This window comes from Pleuronectes platessa, chromosome 3 (assembly GCF_947347685.1).
Source record: "Pleuronectes platessa chromosome 3, fPlePla1.1, whole genome shotgun sequence".
In the NCBI taxonomy this organism is placed as follows: Eukaryota; Metazoa; Chordata; class Actinopteri; order Pleuronectiformes; family Pleuronectidae; genus Pleuronectes; species Pleuronectes platessa.
In genome coordinates this window covers 13802735-13821071 of record NC_070628.1, presented here as the reverse complement: position 1 = coordinate 13821071, position 18337 = coordinate 13802735, and the positions used below count along the sequence as shown (strand labels likewise).

The window sequence follows — 18337 nt, the reverse complement described above, 5'->3', positions numbered from 1 at the left end:
TCATCCATGGTGAGGCCGTGTGCTGAGCTACCCAGAGCTAATAATCTGATTTAAAGATTTAAACACATCAGTATTGGAATGTAAATAAATCCATTTACTTAACCTAATGTCCTCCAGCAATGCACTGGTTTATTAATTTGTATTTCATCCTACTTCCATTCATTTAAAAATAAAAAAATTTGATTAACTCCACCACATTTAATCAACAACCATATATCATAGCTATTTTCAGACTTTACATCTAAACAAATAATCAACAAATAAACGGGAACGTTCATGAGCACATCCAGATAGAATATCTGTCAACATCCTCACATTTTGAGTTGAGGACACTCGGTGTGAGCATCATATGAAGAGCTGTAAAATGATCATTGAACATCACCTCTCACTATTTAGTCCATGTCAGGGTTAATCTAAATAATAAACTGTGCTTGTTTGGAGAATCAATAAAGAGAGGGCTCGTCCGGGATTTGAACCCGGGACCTCTCGCACCCTAAGCGAGAATCATACCCCTAGACCAACGAGCCGATGTGCCTCTACTGAAAGATATAAAAATAAGTATTTTGCTATATGACTACATCTCATGTCTGTATTTTATGTTTTTTTAACTCTGTATTAGACCAAATGTTGTCGCGCTTACAACACGTGACGACTCAGAACAAAGTACTCTACTCAGAAGAATCAACGTGTGAGTTCATGCAAAGTGAGATGATTCCCTGCTGCTCACTTCCGGTTTAACCGAAGTCCCAAAGAGGCTGAACTTCCTTAATGTTGACTGACATCGTCTCATGTTGAGAGGTCATTTGACCTGTTATCATCGATCCCCCAGTATAATCAACGTATGTACAAAGAGTTAAACAAAGACTTCACTGTGTCAGTAGGAGGGGTCAAACCTGAAGATGCTTGTTTATATTATAAAGTCAAATTATTATTGTTGTTGTTTTGGTTACTATTATTATGGTTATGTATTTATTTTTAGTAGTAGTAGTAGTAATTATATCATAGTGTTGTTGTTTTTGGGCTATTCTGTATAAGAATTCCTTTTTACTTAAGTAGGGCAACTCTTGTGGTTGAGCATTTCTACACGCTCTGAGTATTTCTTCCACCTCTGTTTGTGTATTGATGGGATTAGTATGTGTGTCAATAATAAAAAACTTTATTTATATAGCACCTTTCATACAAATGCAGCTCAAAGTGCTTTGCGTACAATATAGATGAAGTGAAAACATGTTAAAACGTAAGTCAAAACAAGAATACAGAAGATTTTAAGAAACCTCAGATTGTGTCACTAACGAATATTAAACTATAAAACAATGAAAGGATATGAAGCAAAACTGAAACTCTGTGTGTTTGTGAAAACTTTATTAAGATCTTTAAAAGATTGTTTTGTAACAACAGCGTGTATTTCTAAGTGCTGCTGTTGTCGCATGGCACAAGTTTATTGAGAATTAGTTGATAGATAGATGGATGGATGGATCGATAGAGAGATAGGACCCAGCACACAGGCGAGTCCAGACTCCTGGGGCAGGGAGTCCTCTTGTTGGCCGTGTGCTCTTCGGCGCGGTCGCCCAGCGGCCTGCCGACGTGGCGGCGGAAGAAGATCAGCTGTGCGGCATCGAACTGGTGAGCTGCACCTTCACTTCCATACAAACTAACATCTGACTTCACTGGTTTACTGGTTTTATTTCCACTGCAGCCGCGGCGACACGCGAGTCTGCAGCCGAGCTCCAGATCAAGTTTCCACGAACTCGTCGCAGTGTCGAACGTGTTGTTTGTTTTGTGTAGCAGTGACAACACAAAACTGCGGAGAATAGTCCGATTGTCACATGGCTCAGAATAAGAACAGAGGTCTTTGTTGACGTGTTGTGTACATTGTTCCTCGTGTTGTGGTGTTGTGAGTTGTTTGTGTAATTGTTGTTTAAAAAAGCTGAGGAGGCTTTGACACAACGTGGATGTTGATGACAATCAAGTGACAATATTAAGTTTAAAGTTTTTCAGCCACAGACGTTTGGATCATCACACACCATTGTGTCAGGAGATGCATTACATTTAATTTAAGTGTCATTGTTATTGATCCAGATCCAAAGAAAATGTCACATTATACTTATTTTAACTTGTTTTCCGTGATGTCTCCTTCTATAGACATTTGTTTATTTGTATTGTTGTGAACACGTTTTGTTTACCACCTCATTTATAAATAAAATTAGTTTGAGATAAACGATTTGACTGAAACAAAGTGAACAGTGACAGAAAACAGGAGGATGACAGTTATCATAGGAAAGCGTGCAGAGCCAATGGCCACTAGATGGCGATATTTAACATGAACGATACCACTTTTTTGTTTTTATTTCTGTGACTCAGCTCCCACATCGCATTCAATATGTAAAACTCATTTTTGAAATGTTTGTCTCATTAATCTCACTCAACATGCAAAATCTATGAAAGGGTCTGCCATAAGGAAATGCATTAACTTTATCAGAGCGTGTTAATCACTGAATTTGAATCACGTTTGCATTTTAAAGTACCACAGTCATGCTTAAATAATGCTGTCAAAGTGATTGTAGGTCATGGCAGGAGTGTACTCTTTCGGTTCTATACACAGTGTTAGGATTAAAATATAGGGAGAGCTAAAGTTGTATGGTAATGACAGAAAGTATAAAACTGAAAAAACACACACGAAATCTTCAATCAGCTTCTGTATACCACAACAAACAGAAACTAAACATTTCCACATTTGACGGTAAAGATACGCTCAAAATAGATAAATATATATTGTAGTGGCAGTGACGTAAAAGACAGTTGTGTTGCGATTGTGGTCACCTGAGTTTGAAGTAGGGCAAATGTTTGCAAACACACTGAACTGATTCTATCCTTACTTGACCTTTGTGCTGATTTCAGGGGTCGGCTGTCTAACGCATGTGATCAGTGTTTGTCTGTTTTTGTTTACAGACAGCAGTCGTGTCAGTGTTTTTAAAGTTCTGCACAATTAAATCAGATATCACAGTCAGTTTATGGATCAAATAATTGACAGTAAAACAGTCCATCGTTCTCAATCCAGCGTCTCCAGTGTGAGAATCTGAGGTGTTTTTTTTTAAATCATTGTAACTAATAATCAGTGGATTTCGCCATAGTCAAATCAGCGGACGCACAATGAAGGTCTGAGAAAATGCTAAATACTGTAATGCATGTTGTCATCATCTTACTTGTATAAATGTCTCACATATACAAATTAAGAAAATGTAATTACACTTACAACTTATATACTTACAGTGACAACATCTCCCCTCTTCCAGATCACCATGTCCCAGGCTGCCCCCTCTGACGTGGAGCCGTCAGCAGACGCTACCGGACCCCCGGTCCAACCCCCCCTCGCCCAACCAGACTCCTGTCAGGATGTCCCAGCAGCCCTCACACCGCCCTCGGCCCCCCCGCAGCCTCCTGAGAGTATCAACCTCACACAGTCGCCTGAGGAGATGACCACGGAGGATGCTGCCACCAGGCCCGACTCTTCAGAGGATCTGACTGATCAACCAATGGAGGGTGCCTCTGAGGGTCAGCTGATCGAATGTGATCAACCAGTGAGCCTGGAGCCAGAGTTGGAGGCTGCAGAGGAGGATGTGGAGGTTTGTGGCACCAGTTGCTCCACTGGTTTTGATCATATTTTCTTTATTTGGATTATAGATTAAGAATTAAATGATATTGTTAATGCCGAAAATATTTAATAACAGTTAAACAACTACAGGGTCTATGAATAATATATGTATCTATATAAAGTTAACAATTGTGAGATTTGTGCAGAGGTGTAAGCAACAGTATAGATGTTATTGGGTAAGAGTAAATGACGATGTAACACATTGTAAAGTATGTGACAGTTTATGTTCTGTATGAAATCACGCAGTTGTAGTTTGTTTGTTGTGTTTGTCTTTTGTCTCTATTTTCTGTAATTTAATTGACAAAATGTTTTATTAATGAAGAGAACAATATTTACAGCTTGAATTTGCTCCGACATTTGATGCTCGTAACTCCAGAGCCTCTGCAGCTCCTTCTTGTCATTTTACATTTGGAGTGCGCTCCGTGTGTTTGTGTGTGCAGAGCTCAATGCAGGACAAAGAGAAAGGTTGGGGAGGATGGGGTTCATGGGGAAAATCCCTTCTGAGCAGCGCCTCCTCCTCTGTGGGTACGTCTCCTCTTCTTATTTCTACTCCTCCTCATATCTCCTCACACGTCCTCCTTTTCTTTCTTGCAGAGGAAACTTTACACCTGCTCTCTCCCCTTCATTGTGAGTCTTTAACTGTGTGTGTGTCTGTGTGCAGGTCAGAGTCTGAGCTCAGTTAAGGTGAAGGCGGGAGGGGCCCTGCGTCTCCACAGGACCTCAGTGGGAGAGGAGGCGAGAGAAGAGGAGGAGGGGAGAGCAGAGCTGAAGAGAGAGGGAGGAGGAGAGAGTGCAGAGGTGAAGAGAGAGGGAGGAGGAGAGAGTGCAGAGGCTGACTCGTCCACCTCTGTGGAGTCTTCTTCTCCGACTGCAGCAGCTTCTAGCAGAGGGGTTTTCTCCTCCATCACACATGCTGTGCAGAACACAGTGAGTGAACACACAAACACACACACACAACAGCAGAGTAGATTACAATAGCTGTAAAATCTCTTTTTACCTTTTTATCTAATTAATTTGAGTAAGCAACATTTTTTGTTTGTCATTTACATTTTTTTAGAATTCCCAAGTTTCTCGTTAATTTCATTTGCCTTCACTGCATACATTTGCTATCCCATAACAAATGTATGAATTCTGATAATTGGGTTTGTGTGCATGTCCTTTTATTTGTGTCTCTTTCAGGGCAAGTCAGTGATCAGTGGAGGTCTGGATGCTTTGGAGTTCATTGGGAAAAAGACGATGAATGTTCTGGCTGAGAGCGACCCGGGTTTCAAAAAGACCAAGACCCTGATGCAAAAAACGGTGTCACTGAGTCAGGTACAGGATCCTTCACACACACTCCCAGCTCACATAGATTCTCATAAAACCATCAGATTAATCAGACATCCTGTGGTTTCAGTGCTGCAGTGTTATGTTTCAGTTGTATTGTGCTCGTTGCAGATGTTGAAGGAGGCCAAGGAGAAGGAGCGGTCCCGTCTGGATAACCACCCAATCAGTGCTCCCACAGCTCACTATGGGATTCTGTTTGATGACTACCAGGGCCTGTCACACCTCGAGGCCCTGGAGATTCTGTCCAATGAGAGCGAGGCCAAGGTGAGGCACGAGCCTGAGGAGCTTATCAGTGACAGTTATTTGTATGTGGAGTTTATAAAGTTACAAACATCCGCTCTTAGGTTCAAGCGTTCCTGTCCTCCCTGGTGGAAGAGGAGCAGGACGAGGTGAAGAAGGAGCTGATTCTAATCAAGGACATTTTCATCAAACGAGAGGAGGATGAGGAGGGGGATGAAGAAGGAATAGAAGGAGAACAGACGAAGGATAACGGTGATCTAAGTTCCCAATTACACTGTTCTACCCCCCTGTGTGAGTGACCCAGACCAAGGAACCAGACCTGATGGAGGTAGAGGTGGTCCCTGAACACTGACCCAGGATCAGTGGGCCTTATTCCCATTTTCAGTTTGAACACCTGTAGAGTGACACAAGGTCTGACACAGATGTTTCACTTTGGTTGAATTCGTCTTTTAGCTCAGTAGTAACTGTCAAGTGCCCTTTTTTGGCTTATTATGGTCTTAACCTGACAGAAGCTACATTAAGTCACATCCTCCTTTCTGCAACTTTCAGAACCAGTGATAAAGAATCAGATCGGTGTAAAATAAATACATCAAAAAGAAGAAAATGATGGTATGACCTCTTAAAACAGCTTAGTGAAATGCACTTTAACAGATGAACAGGCAGCTTAATTAAAGTTTTTAGTTCAAAGCTGCTGAATAGATGGTTATTTTTGCAGTAGATGAGCGATCCAACACTGTTCATGGGACTCTACAATGTGGATTGTCCAACTCCACAGCAAAGTCAAAATTAAGGCTGATGAGAGTCATGCAGTCAGCATGATCCCTCTCAAAGGCGTTTTGTCCCTGATTCCATATAAACTGAAGAAAATGTTCCACCAAAGTGAAATCTCGAGTGGATCCTCTGACATTTAAAGCATTGGCTTCCATCACATGTCACCAGACACTTTACAGTTGAAAAGCTGCATGTTTACTGTGTGACAGGGGCCTGAGGCGTTGTCACAGCAGTGCAGAGTTCAAGGCCGACAGCTCTCCTTTTACCTGGAGGCTCTAACACACTGTCTGATCCAGTGCTGGTGTTCAGGGCCCAATGACACATCACGTCACTGATGCTAAATATGACCTAAATAATCAATGTGATCGAGACATGAAAACCTGCATGTGTGCAGAACCCGATGAGCTCTGATTTAGATGCAGCTTTTTGAATTGATTTAGCATGAAAATGAGAATGAGAGGTTCTTCAAATCTCTGCTGTTTGCTGCAGGCACAGAGAAATATCATCTTCATCGACTCAGCATGGGGGTAATCAAAGCTTCACCGGCATGTGGTAGATAAGTGTTTTCATTTTACACTTTATGTATCAAAGACTTTAACTTATTGTGTGTGGGTGGGTGCGTGTGCGTGTGCGTGTGTGTTTATGTTTGTTTCTTCCAGCTGCTGATGGTGAAGAGTTTGTGAGTGTTCTCACTGAGCTGCTGTTTGAGCTTCATGTTGCTGCCACGCCAGACAAACTCAACAAGGTTCCTACACACACACACACACACACACACACACACACACACACACACACACACACACACACACACACACACACACACACACACACACACACACACACACACACACACACACACACACACACACACACACACACACACACACACACATACCCACGTGCAACAAAAGTGAAACCAAAGAGTCTTAATCACTACAGTTGATTACTGGCAGCAGTTTAGGTCATAAATCTCGCCTCTTGGACTTCGACCAAAGTACTAAAGTGCCCAGCAAATACATTTTTGTCAAAGATGGGTTCAGTCATGTTAGGTAAAATCAAACTGTTTGGCAGAAAAGGATTGACCTTATGAATTGATTGAAATGCACTAGAAGTCAATTTGCAGTCAACTGATATAATATAGTCATTAAAAAACAGCACAGCACAAAATGTCATCACAAAGTAACTCGAGCCATAGTTAGTGACCTTTAATCAGAGCACATCATCTTTATTTAAGATACGAAACACACACACACACACACACATACAGTTACAGACACACAGAGCTGCAGTCTTAGCAGTAATATAAAAGTTACCACGTCTGAAGTCTAAATTCACTTATATAGAAACCACATTAGCATATAATCGTGGATATGCATATAATTAGCATACATCAGGATGACAAACCCCCACCAGGCAGTGCTGATGGGTGGTGATTATGCATCTCCAGGCTCGGATGAGGGCCCACGACTGGGTGAGTGAGGTGGAACAACCTGTCACTACAGAGACAGGTGGCAGGGAAACGCAGGACCAGCCAGGAGGAGAGGCCAAATCTGTAGGGAATGAGAAGGAGGAGGAGGAGGAAAGTGGAGAGGAGCAGGGGGAGCCGATGAAGGGAGGAGAGGAAAAGGAGAAGAAGGAGGAGGAGAACAACTCCAGATCTGTAGAGGTGAGGTCAAACCAACACTGTGACTTTTTATTCAATTTTTTCTATTGTGACCACACTCTTCTCCTGCTGTCACATATAGTGACATAGTGTTGTGTCACATACTGATTGTGTGTGCGCGTGTGTGTGTGCATTCGTGTGTGTGTCCCCCACTCGGCAGACTGTCTACCTGTCATCAGTAGGCAGTTTGGCTGAAGTGACAGCTCGCAGTATCGAGCAGCTCCACAAGGTGGCAGAGCTCATCCTCCACGGCCAAGAGTTGGAAAAACCAGCCAGAGACCAGGCCCACATCCTCACCAGGTGTGTGTGTGTGTGTGTGTTCTAATATACATGTGTATGTGGAGCCACATAGAGAAAGGAGTTTTGCTAATGTCTTTTTGATTGCAGGTTAACATGTGCCATGTGTAAGGAGGTGGAGTGTTTGGCCAAGAAGTTCTCTGATACGCTGCTTCTCGTCGGGGTAGGTGACAGTGACTCTGTCGAAGGACAGGGCTGCTGCTGTTCTCTTTTTTCTTATTCTGAACAAATCTCAGGAAATTGACCAACCAACAAATTGTTAGTCAGCCTTTAGGATACATACGACCATGACTCACAGGTCGTAGCACCTGGTGGAACAACTGCAGCAAAACCTTAACATTTCCCAAAGAATGAAGCTTTCATCTGTTTTACAATTTTCATTGTCACCCTCCACCTCCTGATACAACAGTGCAGATGAAGGCTGGCTCCGTATTTCTCCATGTCTGCTGAATCATGTCCCCTTCTGAGTATTTTATTTAAATATATAATAGGGCTGTGAAATGATTAAAATGTTTAATCAAATTAATCACAGGTTTCTATGGATTAATCATGATTAATCACATTACCGATTTTTTCGGAATATTTTTGTGAAAACAAGATTTATGACATTTAACTTTTCTTTTGTGCTGCAACTCAGCAGTTCTTCAGCAGTTATCATTGCTTTTCCATATGGAACATTAATATAATCTTCATCCTAAACAGAATTCGGGTTCCTTAGCCATTGTGTGGTTGAATAAAACTTTTTTTTTAAAATTAAACAGAAATTATTTGAGCTTCTTAGCCATAGGATGGTTGACATTTTTTATATTTTTTGTCACACAACCATTAACCACACCATGATACAATCTAATGCCTCTAAAGGCCCTCTTAGCTACTCGGTCTTTAGCCAGTTGGTGAGGCAAACTAACTTGTTCAAATTCTCTGACAGTAAAGCTGACCGCTTCTTTTGCACAATGTGTCCGGCGAGTGAGTCTGGTTTGGCGCATTCCACTTGAACGCCCCTCGCCGACCAACACATGCTTCGCGTTGTGGTGGTTAGGCGGGTATTGCTTCGGTGAAACGATAACTTCTCGCAGAGTGTGCATATCACCTTGGTTTTACTGAATGTTCGATCTTTGTTTTTTTGGAACACGATCTTCCCGTCCAGAAGGTCCTCAGGTTCATCAGAATTATCCATGTTGTTTGTTTGTTTGAATGGCAGCTGCCGTCTGACGCCGGGTTCACACCGGACGCGGAAGCGACGCCGAAGCGAGGCGTAGGCGCAGCGCCAATCCTCTGGCTCCCATCCACTCCCATGTTAAACCGCAGCGCTGAACACACCGGAGGCTGAAGCGTAGCGTTGTGCCGCGGCTGCCTAGCGCCGTGAAGCGATCGTTTCGGCGTCGAGTCTATTTTTTCCGCTTGACGCGAGCGTATCGCGACAGGAAACACACTGAAAAATGATTTTAAACGATATAGATGACATATTTTATATGATGAAAATGATCAAATATGCATCCTATACTTTGTATTCACGTTCTGTTGTCTTGGAGTTTTAATTTTACCACTTTTACCGACCACATTATTAAATGTCCCCCTCTGCCCACTACAGCCACACAAGCAGTCAAAGATAAAGAGAGAGAGGGGGGGGGGGGCTACGTATTCTCCACATAGGCTTGAGTGGAGAATACGTAATTTACCCTCGACACCCGACATTTAACGGGGCAAACAGCGGAGAGGTTCGTCAACATGGATTAAAATAATAATTGAAGTGGAGAAGTACAGAGGTGTATGATCCTCGGAACATGTTGTATAAAGACAACCCTAAAAATGACACATGTTGGGACGCTTGAAAAAAATTATTAAATGCCGTTTTTACCGCAGGCTGATAACAGCGGCGCTTCGGCGTCGCTACCGCGCCCGGTGTGAACCGCCAAGCGCCGGCGCGCTAGGGATTAGCGCTCACGCCTCGCTTCGGCGTCGCTTCCGCGTCCGGTGTGAACCCGGCGTGACTGCATTAGAGCGGCGACTAGTGCAGAGGCGGCGGAATTGGAAGGTCCTTCTGCGCATGCGTTAAATGCGTTAAAAAAAAAAACGAATTAATCCTGTAATTTAATCATAACGCGTTAACGCGTTATTTTTCACAGCTCTAATATATAAGTGTACCTCCCTCACAAACTCTGAAATAGGACATGTTTTAAAACACTGCAGAAAACCGTCAAATGCAAGTCAGCTCCTCCCGCCAAATTGGTTTTCTCTTTTCATACAACTTACTTCAGTAAGTTGTGATGCAGCGACAGCAGACTGTATTCATAGGAATAAAGCAAAATGTTGAAATGTAGAAACACATTCTTCTCCTTCCTCAGCAAGATGCAGCTGAGGAAAATGTCACTCAGTCAAACATCGTGGCTCATTAGTGTGTTTTGGAAAATATTGGAGGAATTTTTGTCTTGGTAATTTTTTCTCTGTGTTTTATGTTTTTGTCTGCTGTTTTCTGTCTTTCTCTCAGGGCCAGAGGAAAGCAGAGGAGCTGAATCCACTGGCTGACAGTGTTCTGTTAGAGGTGAGACACACTGATTGTGTTACTCAAATAATCCTAATTAAAACCAGTTTGTCCCATCTGAGGAAGTTATGTTGCAACCCAGCAAAAACACGAACAAACCATAATTAATACAACATTAAAATACATATACACAACAGATGGCATGGAGCAGAAAACACAGTATTATACTATAAAGGATCAATAACTGAGTCCAGTGGGCAAGAAAATATGCACCAGTGACACAAAGTGAGTTATGCACAAGATGTGTGAAGGCAAATTTATGAATGCAGACAAAAATCGAATTAATAATACAGTACAACAACTGGACATGTTGTGATAATGTACTTTCATTTGATAAATAAATATTTTCTTTTTTCTTTCAAATACATTCTTAACCAATATACTTTATTTTACACGTTATACTATTGTTTTATGATGTTGTCATACTGATTATTTGTTTTGGCGATCTTAGGACATTTTTCAGCTTTAGTAGATACATTTCTATTGTATTCTATAAACTCACTTTCTGTCCATAACCACCGTCCAGTTTGCAACAGGTTCAAATTTGTTTATATATAAACACACGTTTTAAAATAACTTCAACAGCAAGTACATGTTTTGAATCTCGAACCTTGAAAGATTTTGAAATATCAACCAATTCTTAAAAATGTTAAATAATACTTTTTCATGTGGTAATCTTGGGAGATTATGATGATGATGTCCACATAGATGATTAATATGTTTGGTGGGTTTCCTGTCTGCAGGGCTCCAACAGTACCAACTACGTCCAGAATGCATTTCAGCTGCTGCTTCCCGTCCTGCAGATCTCCCACATCCAGAGCCAACACTGCCGACCCACCACAGAACCAGTGGCACAGACAGAGCACTAACCCCTAACCCCTAACCCCTAACCCCTAACCCTACACACGCACACACGCACGTGCCACCTGACCACCCGCTTGCCTTAATATATCTGTTGTTGTACAGTGAGGTAAAGAGACTATTCCAGATTAAGTGCTTATATCTATAATAATGGCCGCAGCAACAGGCAGAAGATGTTGTTTATATGCAGAATATAATCTTGAAGATGAACTGATACATGGAGGAATGTGTGTTTCCTCCGCCTCGTTCTCTGAATGTTACTTAGCTTTGAGGAACCAAACGATGTTCGGAGCTGAACTTGTCGAATACAGAACCAAAAACCTAACTGATTGTGTTGAAGGGATTCTACATTAATGTATATTAAGCATTCTTTGCACTCCTTATGGTCCATTGATATTTTAACAGAAAGCGTTTTGAGTAACACTAGTCTGTTTTTCGGCAGTGTTATCTGATTTGAGACTAATGGATCAGTATTAGCGATGATACGTCTCAGTTTTTGCTCAGTTTGTTGTTTTCTCATTAAATTATATAAAGCAACACCTTAAACTTCTCTCTCATTCCGTTTGATACGAAAGAAAATGCCTATCTTCATACTTTGAATTAGAAAACATTCAGTTGTTCTTCAATGAAGATGTTGTGAAGCTGAAATAATCTCTAATTTTGTTGAATTGTGCTGCTACACTGAAAACACTATTCTGACATTTTGGGGAAAAACATATAAGTGTATTTTCCACCTCGAAGAATTAGCGTCAGCCAAAACATGTTTGTGCCTTTTAATTGTATCTGTCCCCTTTTGAATAAAGGCTGTTAATATAATATAGTTCAAATCTATAAATTCATACACTAATTGATCCTCAGAGGGAAAAGCTTTTTTTCCTTCTCTCGACTTTGACCACCTGAGAAGTTTAATGGCGAGGTGCTCACAGTGCATCTGTTTTTTAATATCCACTGTTAAATTGACTGTTAGCTCCCAGCCTGTATTTAATAAGACCTCTGTCAAATAAAATACACTTTCCCCCTTTTTACATCACTGAGATTTATTGATGCAGGCACGAAAAGCTGCTCAGATTAAGCAAAGAGAATATTAGTCAGGCTCTGTCATAATATTTTGGCTCAGTGCTGCTTCTGCCTCAGAATATGAAATGATTTGTAATCTGAGCTGGAAAATCTGTGGGAGCCAAGTCATTTATTCAACTGTGGACAGTTTGCTAATATGTTCAGCCTGCCCTCCTAATGAAACGCCCTAAGACTGTTTGAGGATGAGATGTAGAAAATAAAGAAGTCTTAATCATCTTCATATGTTTCAGATGTTTTTATTTTTCGAACACAATGGTTCATTTTTCACTTGAAGTCAGTTTCAATGCTCCTCTCCTGCTTCTGCCCCTCTGTGGTGGAGGAGATGGATGGATGAACACGGTGATGCAGATTTGCTAAAGAACCACAGATGGGAAAAGATAATGAACACGTGGAGTTAGATGAGGTTTATCTTAACTCTCTGCTAAACATACATTAAACTGCTGGTCACAATAAATTACTCCAGACTGTAACCATGCTGTTAAAACACGGAATATTAAGTATAATTAAAAACAGGGCTCAGATACAGTATCATCTCAAAATGAAGCTGGAAGTATTAAAAAATAGTATCTATGGTGAAAAGTAAACTAATACATTTACCAAAGTTCATTTTAAACTCCTACTCCACAGAATTTCTAAGTAAACATTTTACTGATTCCAGTTACATTATTTAGTTCTACTAAATTAACTGCATATTCAAAACATTACAAAATATGATAAACTAATAAAGTATGACACATATGTAAAGATCGAGCCGCAGTTATTAAAGTTGTTGAAAGTAGTCTCACACACTGATTCTTAAATAATTATATATATTGTAGCCTACAGTATATTATCCTGAAATTAGTTAATCTTCATAATGAATATGTTTATGTTTTTGTCGAGCGCTAGGACCAATCAGGAAGAGGGTGGGGTCTATAAAAAGGGGCAGGGCTCTCATCTGAGTTTACTTCCTGTTTGGAAGAGACAGGAGGTGAGCACATGTTTGCTGTTTTTTCTGATCTTAATCTGTAGAACCAACAGATGTTGCACTAACATGCTAATGTTGATTAAGTTGAAATATTTCTAATTTTAGATTCTACATGACTGGCCCCAAATCATTTTTCTAATCATGTTTGTAACTTAGTATTTTTCTTCTGAGGTGTATTTCTACTACTCATACTTATTTCCGATCCTTAAGTTCAAAACGGAAGTACTTCCTCAAAACTGGAACGTTCTTTTCATTGTGTTCCTAAATGGACACAAAAAACACACACTCCCATTTTGCCCCTTTAGCCATTATGGTTGTTGAAGTCGTGCGTATACCAGTATAGCAGCTGTTCACATTTCCATCCAGCAGAGTTTCTATGTCTTCTGAAAAAATGTACATGAAAACTATTAAAACACACTCTCACAGATATCATTTCATGTGCATGCTAAATGATTCATTTGTCCGAGTTTGAGGTGTGTGAGACTCTCTACCTTGAGACTGGGCTTCTTTTATGGGTGACAGCTCTGTCCAGTAGAAAATAGGATAAGTAAAGTATAAGCAAAGGACTGTAAAAACAGTTACCAAGTGATTTCCAAAGTATATTAACACATTAAAGAACTGACCTGACCAACGCCGCGAGCCACAGAAGTGGAGGACTGAACATGTGGGACAATAACAGGTCGTTAGGATCTGTTTCCACTCAGTGTTTATGGATTATTACTGTGCAATTTACATTAAAAGATATGTTGGGTACCTTCAGGAGGTAAGTTTTCTGTGTGATCATCTCCATCTAGTCAAACAAATACAGTATATCAACATCATTATTATACATCATTTTAACAAGCGTACTTTCATCATCTGTTTCCTCTTAATTTTGAGAGAACATAACAAAATTATGATCTAATGATTCTGTTCTCAGAAACGGGCTCAGAGGTGCATTTCACAACCCGACACCTGTTGTAAAATTAAACTGTAGAATACCTGCTCATCTTCATAATTGTCTTTGGAGATCTTGTCTGCATGAAGAACCGTGGGCTGATGGTATCTCAGCTCTAACACAGTGATACATGACTACTCTATGCAATCAGGGAATATGGTTTAGACTGCATGCACTGAATGGTTTGGTTTATCACAGAAGCCAACACACTCATAAACTGCTGCAGTAGCAGATATTCAGAATCAAATTCACTTTTGGGTATAATTAGGGTTTATAATGCAGGATTTTATTGATTATAATTTGACTTTTCATTGTTTTTAAGTGTGTGAATGGATTTTTTATGTGACTGTGTTTGCCACAAATTGAATAAGAATATGTTTTGAGTACAATTGAGAGAGAGAGAGAAGTGAGATAGTTTGGCTTATATAAGATGTGTTCACTGTTACAAAGAGGAAATAAGGAAAAATGTGAAATATAAGATTTGAACTCACCGTCGACCTGCTGACCAGTGAAGTTGTAAACCGGATGCACTGTGGGCTTTTCTGACAAAGAGAATAAACATCTTCAGGTCAACTTCCAAAGATAAAACCCAATTCAAAGGGAGCATGTAGCGTGTGTACGTCTGTGTCTTACTGCGTGAGCGTTTCCTCCGGTAGAGCTCTCCAAGCACAGATGTAACTACAGTCAGGAGCAGCACACACAGAAGAGCCAAGCAGAGCACCCTGAACATACACCGCCACTCAGCTGCAGGACACAGAGGGAGCAGAACACATGGTTTTTAGATACTTCAACAGCTGTTTTCAGCTAAGATATTTATTTAAATTATATAATAATTGAATGACATAAAAACTAAAACAAAATCAGCATTATCCAGAAATCAAGATCACCTTAAGGATTCTTTACCAAAAAATCTGCTTTTACTGAGACAGAAAGAGAGGGGTTCATGCAACAAGGGCGCCCAGTCTGGGAATCAAACCATGGCTATTATACTCATTTTGGAATAAATCGATTGAGCAATATATTATTATCAGTCATTTATTATGTTCTTTTAAATATTTGTTTTTTTATGCCTGCAAACCCGAAGATATTAATTTGTAAGCGTATAACATGAAGAAGTCCCTCACACCAGGAACTATTTGGCTGTTCTGCATAAAAGGTGGCTTTAACAAACCACTGGTTATGTAAATCAAGTATTTGTTTCGGGGCTGGTGTTCCTTGACAACTGACAGATTCTGCTGGAGAGAACTAAACTGTGTGCAGGATATAAAGTGTCCATAAAGCTGGAAACAGACAGAAGGAAAGAATAGGTTCTCACAGAGTAGAGGAGGAGAGGAAATGGAGTGTATGGAAAAGTGTGTGGGATGGTGCAGTGAAAACTAAGTGAAATGTGTTTCCAGCTTCCATTATGCACTCTGGAAAATATGAATTGTGGGTTTAAACGGTGCAGGAGGCTGGAGCCAAAATCAATACAGCCTTGGAGATGCACTAGGTTAAGTTGAGCTGGAACTTTCGGAAAGTGTGACTGATCCAGAGACTGAACCGTAGATTTGAAAGAAATTTGCTGTATTGAAGGAATAGAAACGACTCCACTGTGACTGAGAGAGGAGACGTCTGAGATTGAATCAGTTTCACCTAAATGGAAACTGAGTGGTTGGTGTCCTCGTCCCTCTCATTGTCTCTTCTCCAGGCTGAAGCTGCACTGACCACCTGGGGAACAAAGGGGCGGAGTCCTGACACCTACCTTTCCCTGTCCGTTTCCATGGCAGCCTTGCCTCAGCTGCTGCAGTCGAAACGGTTTGATTGGCGAGCCAAAGGAGACAGCGGGTTCGATTGGTCGAGCCCGCGGCGGGCAGGACACCAGGGAGACAGCAGTAGAATGCCCCCTGTCCTTTATCACCCTTCCCCCCATCCGTCTCCTCCTCCTGCTCCTCAGGTGGGTGGAGGTCCAAGTGGCTGTGGTTGTTGTGGCCATACAAGGTGAGATTCAGGGTCTCTGCTCCGCCCAGCTGAAGCTCCACTGACACTTTCAGTTGTACAGCTATAGACAGCAAAGGAAATGATTAAGTGTTTGCAGGATAATGATAAAACATTTTTAATACTTATAGGATATATATGTTGCGGGTAACAAGGCGGAACCACTTGGGTTATAACATTTTTGAGACTAGATTCAACCTTATTGTCATTGCACATAGTACACTCAATATCTATTTGAATTAATATTTGATTATGGTATAGTTATCAAAATTAAATGTAAATATGAGTTTCTTGAATGAAATATTTACTGTTTATATAGTAATGTCTTCATATTATTATCGTTATTATTGTCATTATTATTATAATTAACCCTTGAACAAACAACAATGTGATGACAACTACCTAAATAACCCATGTTTGAGAGAAATTGATTTAACGTTCACTTCGATTTTTCAGTTCAGCAGGGTTTATGACCTAGACTGCAGCCAGCCAACAGGGGGCGATCAAGATGTATTGGCTTCACATTCCGGGACCTATCATGTACAACGGAAAACAGCTTGAATGCTTAGCTGTGGACTACCTGAGGATGAGATGTTGCTGTGTAACTCTGCCATGTCCAAGTCGGTCCGACACATGAACCAGCTGTTCTCTGAATCCCCCCCGCTGCCTCTCCCTGAGTCTGGTCCAGGATCTGTCATGTTGCTGGGTTTCTCCTGTGTGCAGGGCTGCTCCCAGTTTTCCACCTCTGCATTCTGAGAAGGGTCACACATTCCCCTGCTCTTGTTTTTTTCAGCATCTTCCATCTTCCCATTCTCCCCCTCCTTCCCCTGATTCCCTCGCTCACAGTGTCGGTAGGGCAGACAGAGGAAGGTAACTTTTGATACTGAAAACAAAAACAGAATTCGAAACAGTATCTCAGAGGGAGCCGGCTTTAACTTGGAGGTAAAAGTAAAAAATCTGAAAAGGGAACTCGAAAGTGGGCATCGATGCATCCAGCTTATATTTTACCTGACGGAGCGTGACAGACGGGGAGAATGCAGAGAAGGAGAGACAAAAAGAGAAACCACTGAAGGCAAACACGTGTACGAGCAAAACGACTACAGCGTGTTGCTCTCAAAAAGAGAACAAGCTTTTCAAGGCTGCACAACACAGGCACGTTTTCAAAGCTGCTGTCAGTGTCTTAGAGAGCTATATTTGGATCTGATTTTTATCTCTGAAAGAGAAAAACAGACGGACAGGGGTTGAATCAGAGCGAGTCTGCAAGAAGAGAAAGAAACAAGTCAAAGTGACTCAAAAAAATAAGGTTTGCTCCTTTTAAGGGTCGTCTTTGAAGAATAGGTGGAGAAAACTGTTCTTCCGCTTTAATTTAATAAATAATAAATACCTCAAAGGAGGCTGAGAGCTGAGGAGGAAACATCTACATTTATTTGAAAAACCACAGGTTCACACAGACAGTGGATGAACCTCCATGTTGAACTCTCCACGACAACCCACCTCTGTGTAACGAGAAGAATTCTGGGAGGCAGATGATGAAGGCGAGGATCACGAGGATGAGGATTTTGGTCAGTGTTTTCCTTGTCATGGTCGCACCATAAGATCACACACACACACACTGACACACACATGCACAAACATTTCCTCACAACACAAGCATGACCTCTGGCTCGTGGTATCTGGTTCCTTCTCTTTACCGAACACATTTACTCAAACACTCAGTCAGTGTCCATCAGAGGAGCCTACGCTGGAGTTTAAGAAGCTCTTAGAATATTGCTCGTAATTCACGTAGAGGCGGGCGACAACGCAGCGACACACTTTGACACGAGTCAAAAACAAGTCAGTACTTCACTTCCTATTACACTTCCTGTCATTTTCTCAGAAAGGGTGAGAAATGGAGAGCTGCAGAAACAACAACGAGTTTCTGTCAGCAAGTGGAAATGTGTTTGTGTCTGTTTGGGCGTTTGAATACAGGAGATTGTGTGTCAGTTGCCGATCCTTTCATCAGAACATACTTTATTTAGATCACAACACAA

General features: G+C 41.1%; 3 protein-coding genes and 1 non-coding gene across 10 annotated transcripts in view; 2 read left to right on the top strand and 2 right to left on the bottom strand.

Moving 5' to 3' along the window:
• Positions 1–455: 455 nt before the first annotated feature.
• trnap-agg (transfer RNA proline (anticodon AGG)) lies at positions 456–527 on the bottom strand. Its single transcript has one exon. It is a non-coding gene; the product is annotated as a tRNA-Pro (tRNA).
• A 1027-nt stretch (positions 528–1554) lies between these two features.
• On the top strand, positions 1555–12645 carry fam114a1 (family with sequence similarity 114 member A1). Of its 2 annotated transcripts, none has more exons than XM_053419528.1 (13): positions 1555–1623; positions 3294–3623; positions 4093–4177; positions 4314–4579; positions 4832–4966; positions 5090–5242; positions 5323–5470; positions 6649–6734; positions 7437–7655; positions 7813–7952; positions 8040–8112; positions 10438–10491; positions 11235–12645. In XM_053419528.1, exons 2-13 carry the CDS (start codon positions 3300–3302, stop codon positions 11358–11360), a joined length of 1809 nt encoding a protein of 602 aa, XP_053275503.1. In that variant the 5' UTR covers positions 1555–1623; positions 3294–3299; the 3' UTR covers positions 11361–12645. The 2 variants fall into 2 exon arrangements, with proteins under 2 accessions (XP_053275503.1, XP_053275501.1); XM_053419526.1 differs by having other exon boundaries at positions 5323–5509.
• Positions 12646–12649: 4 nt separating this feature from the next.
• Positions 12650–18166, bottom strand: LOC128437392 (uncharacterized). Of its 2 annotated transcripts, none has more exons than XM_053419529.1 (10): positions 17802–18166; positions 16888–17190; positions 16075–16371; positions 14967–15077; positions 14825–14875; positions 14151–14186; positions 14020–14052; positions 13888–13920; positions 13732–13779; positions 12650–12782 (listed from the first exon to the last, which is right to left on the bottom strand). In XM_053419529.1, the coding sequence occupies exons 1-10, from the start codon at positions 17887–17889 to the stop codon at positions 12694–12696; spliced, it is 1089 nt and encodes a 362-aa protein (XP_053275504.1). In that variant the 5' UTR covers positions 17890–18166; the 3' UTR covers positions 12650–12693. The 2 variants fall into 2 exon arrangements, with proteins under 2 accessions (XP_053275504.1, XP_053275505.1); XM_053419530.1 differs by lacking the exon at positions 17802–18166 and adding an exon at positions 17316–17772.
• Positions 16878–18337, top strand: part of klhl5 (kelch-like family member 5) — a 45295-nt gene continuing 43835 nt past the window's right edge. For 3 of the 5 annotated variants that reach the window (XM_053419522.1, XM_053419523.1, XM_053419521.1), the window contains exon 1: positions 16878–18140. The gene's annotated coding sequence lies outside the window, so the exon portion shown is untranslated. The remainder of the gene's footprint in view (positions 18141–18337) is intronic. The other 2 variants (XM_053419524.1, XM_053419525.1) reach the window with 2 other exon arrangements.

Coding starts and splice junctions, on each gene's coding strand:
- fam114a1 (XM_053419526.1), top strand. CDS start 3,300: ATGTCCCAGGCTGCCCCCTCTGACGTGGAGCCGTCAGCAGACGCTACC. Junction 8,113..10,437: donor ATACGCTGCTTCTCGTCGGG/GTAGGTGACAGT, acceptor TCTTTCTCTCAG/GGCCAGAGGAAAGCAGAGGA. Junction 10,492..11,234: donor CTGACAGTGTTCTGTTAGAG/GTGAGACACACT, acceptor TCCTGTCTGCAG/GGCTCCAACAGTACCAACTA.
- LOC128437392 (XM_053419529.1), bottom strand. CDS start 17,889: ATGACAAGGAAAACACTGACCAAAATCCTCATCCTCGTGATCCTCGCC. Junction 14,187..14,824: donor CACTGGTCAGCAGGTCGACG/GTGAGTTCAAAT, acceptor TTGTTTGACTAG/ATGGAGATGATCACACAGAA. Junction 14,053..14,150: donor AGAAAACTTACCTCCTGAAG/GTACCCAACATA, acceptor CCACATGTTCAG/TCCTCCACTTCTGTGGCTCG.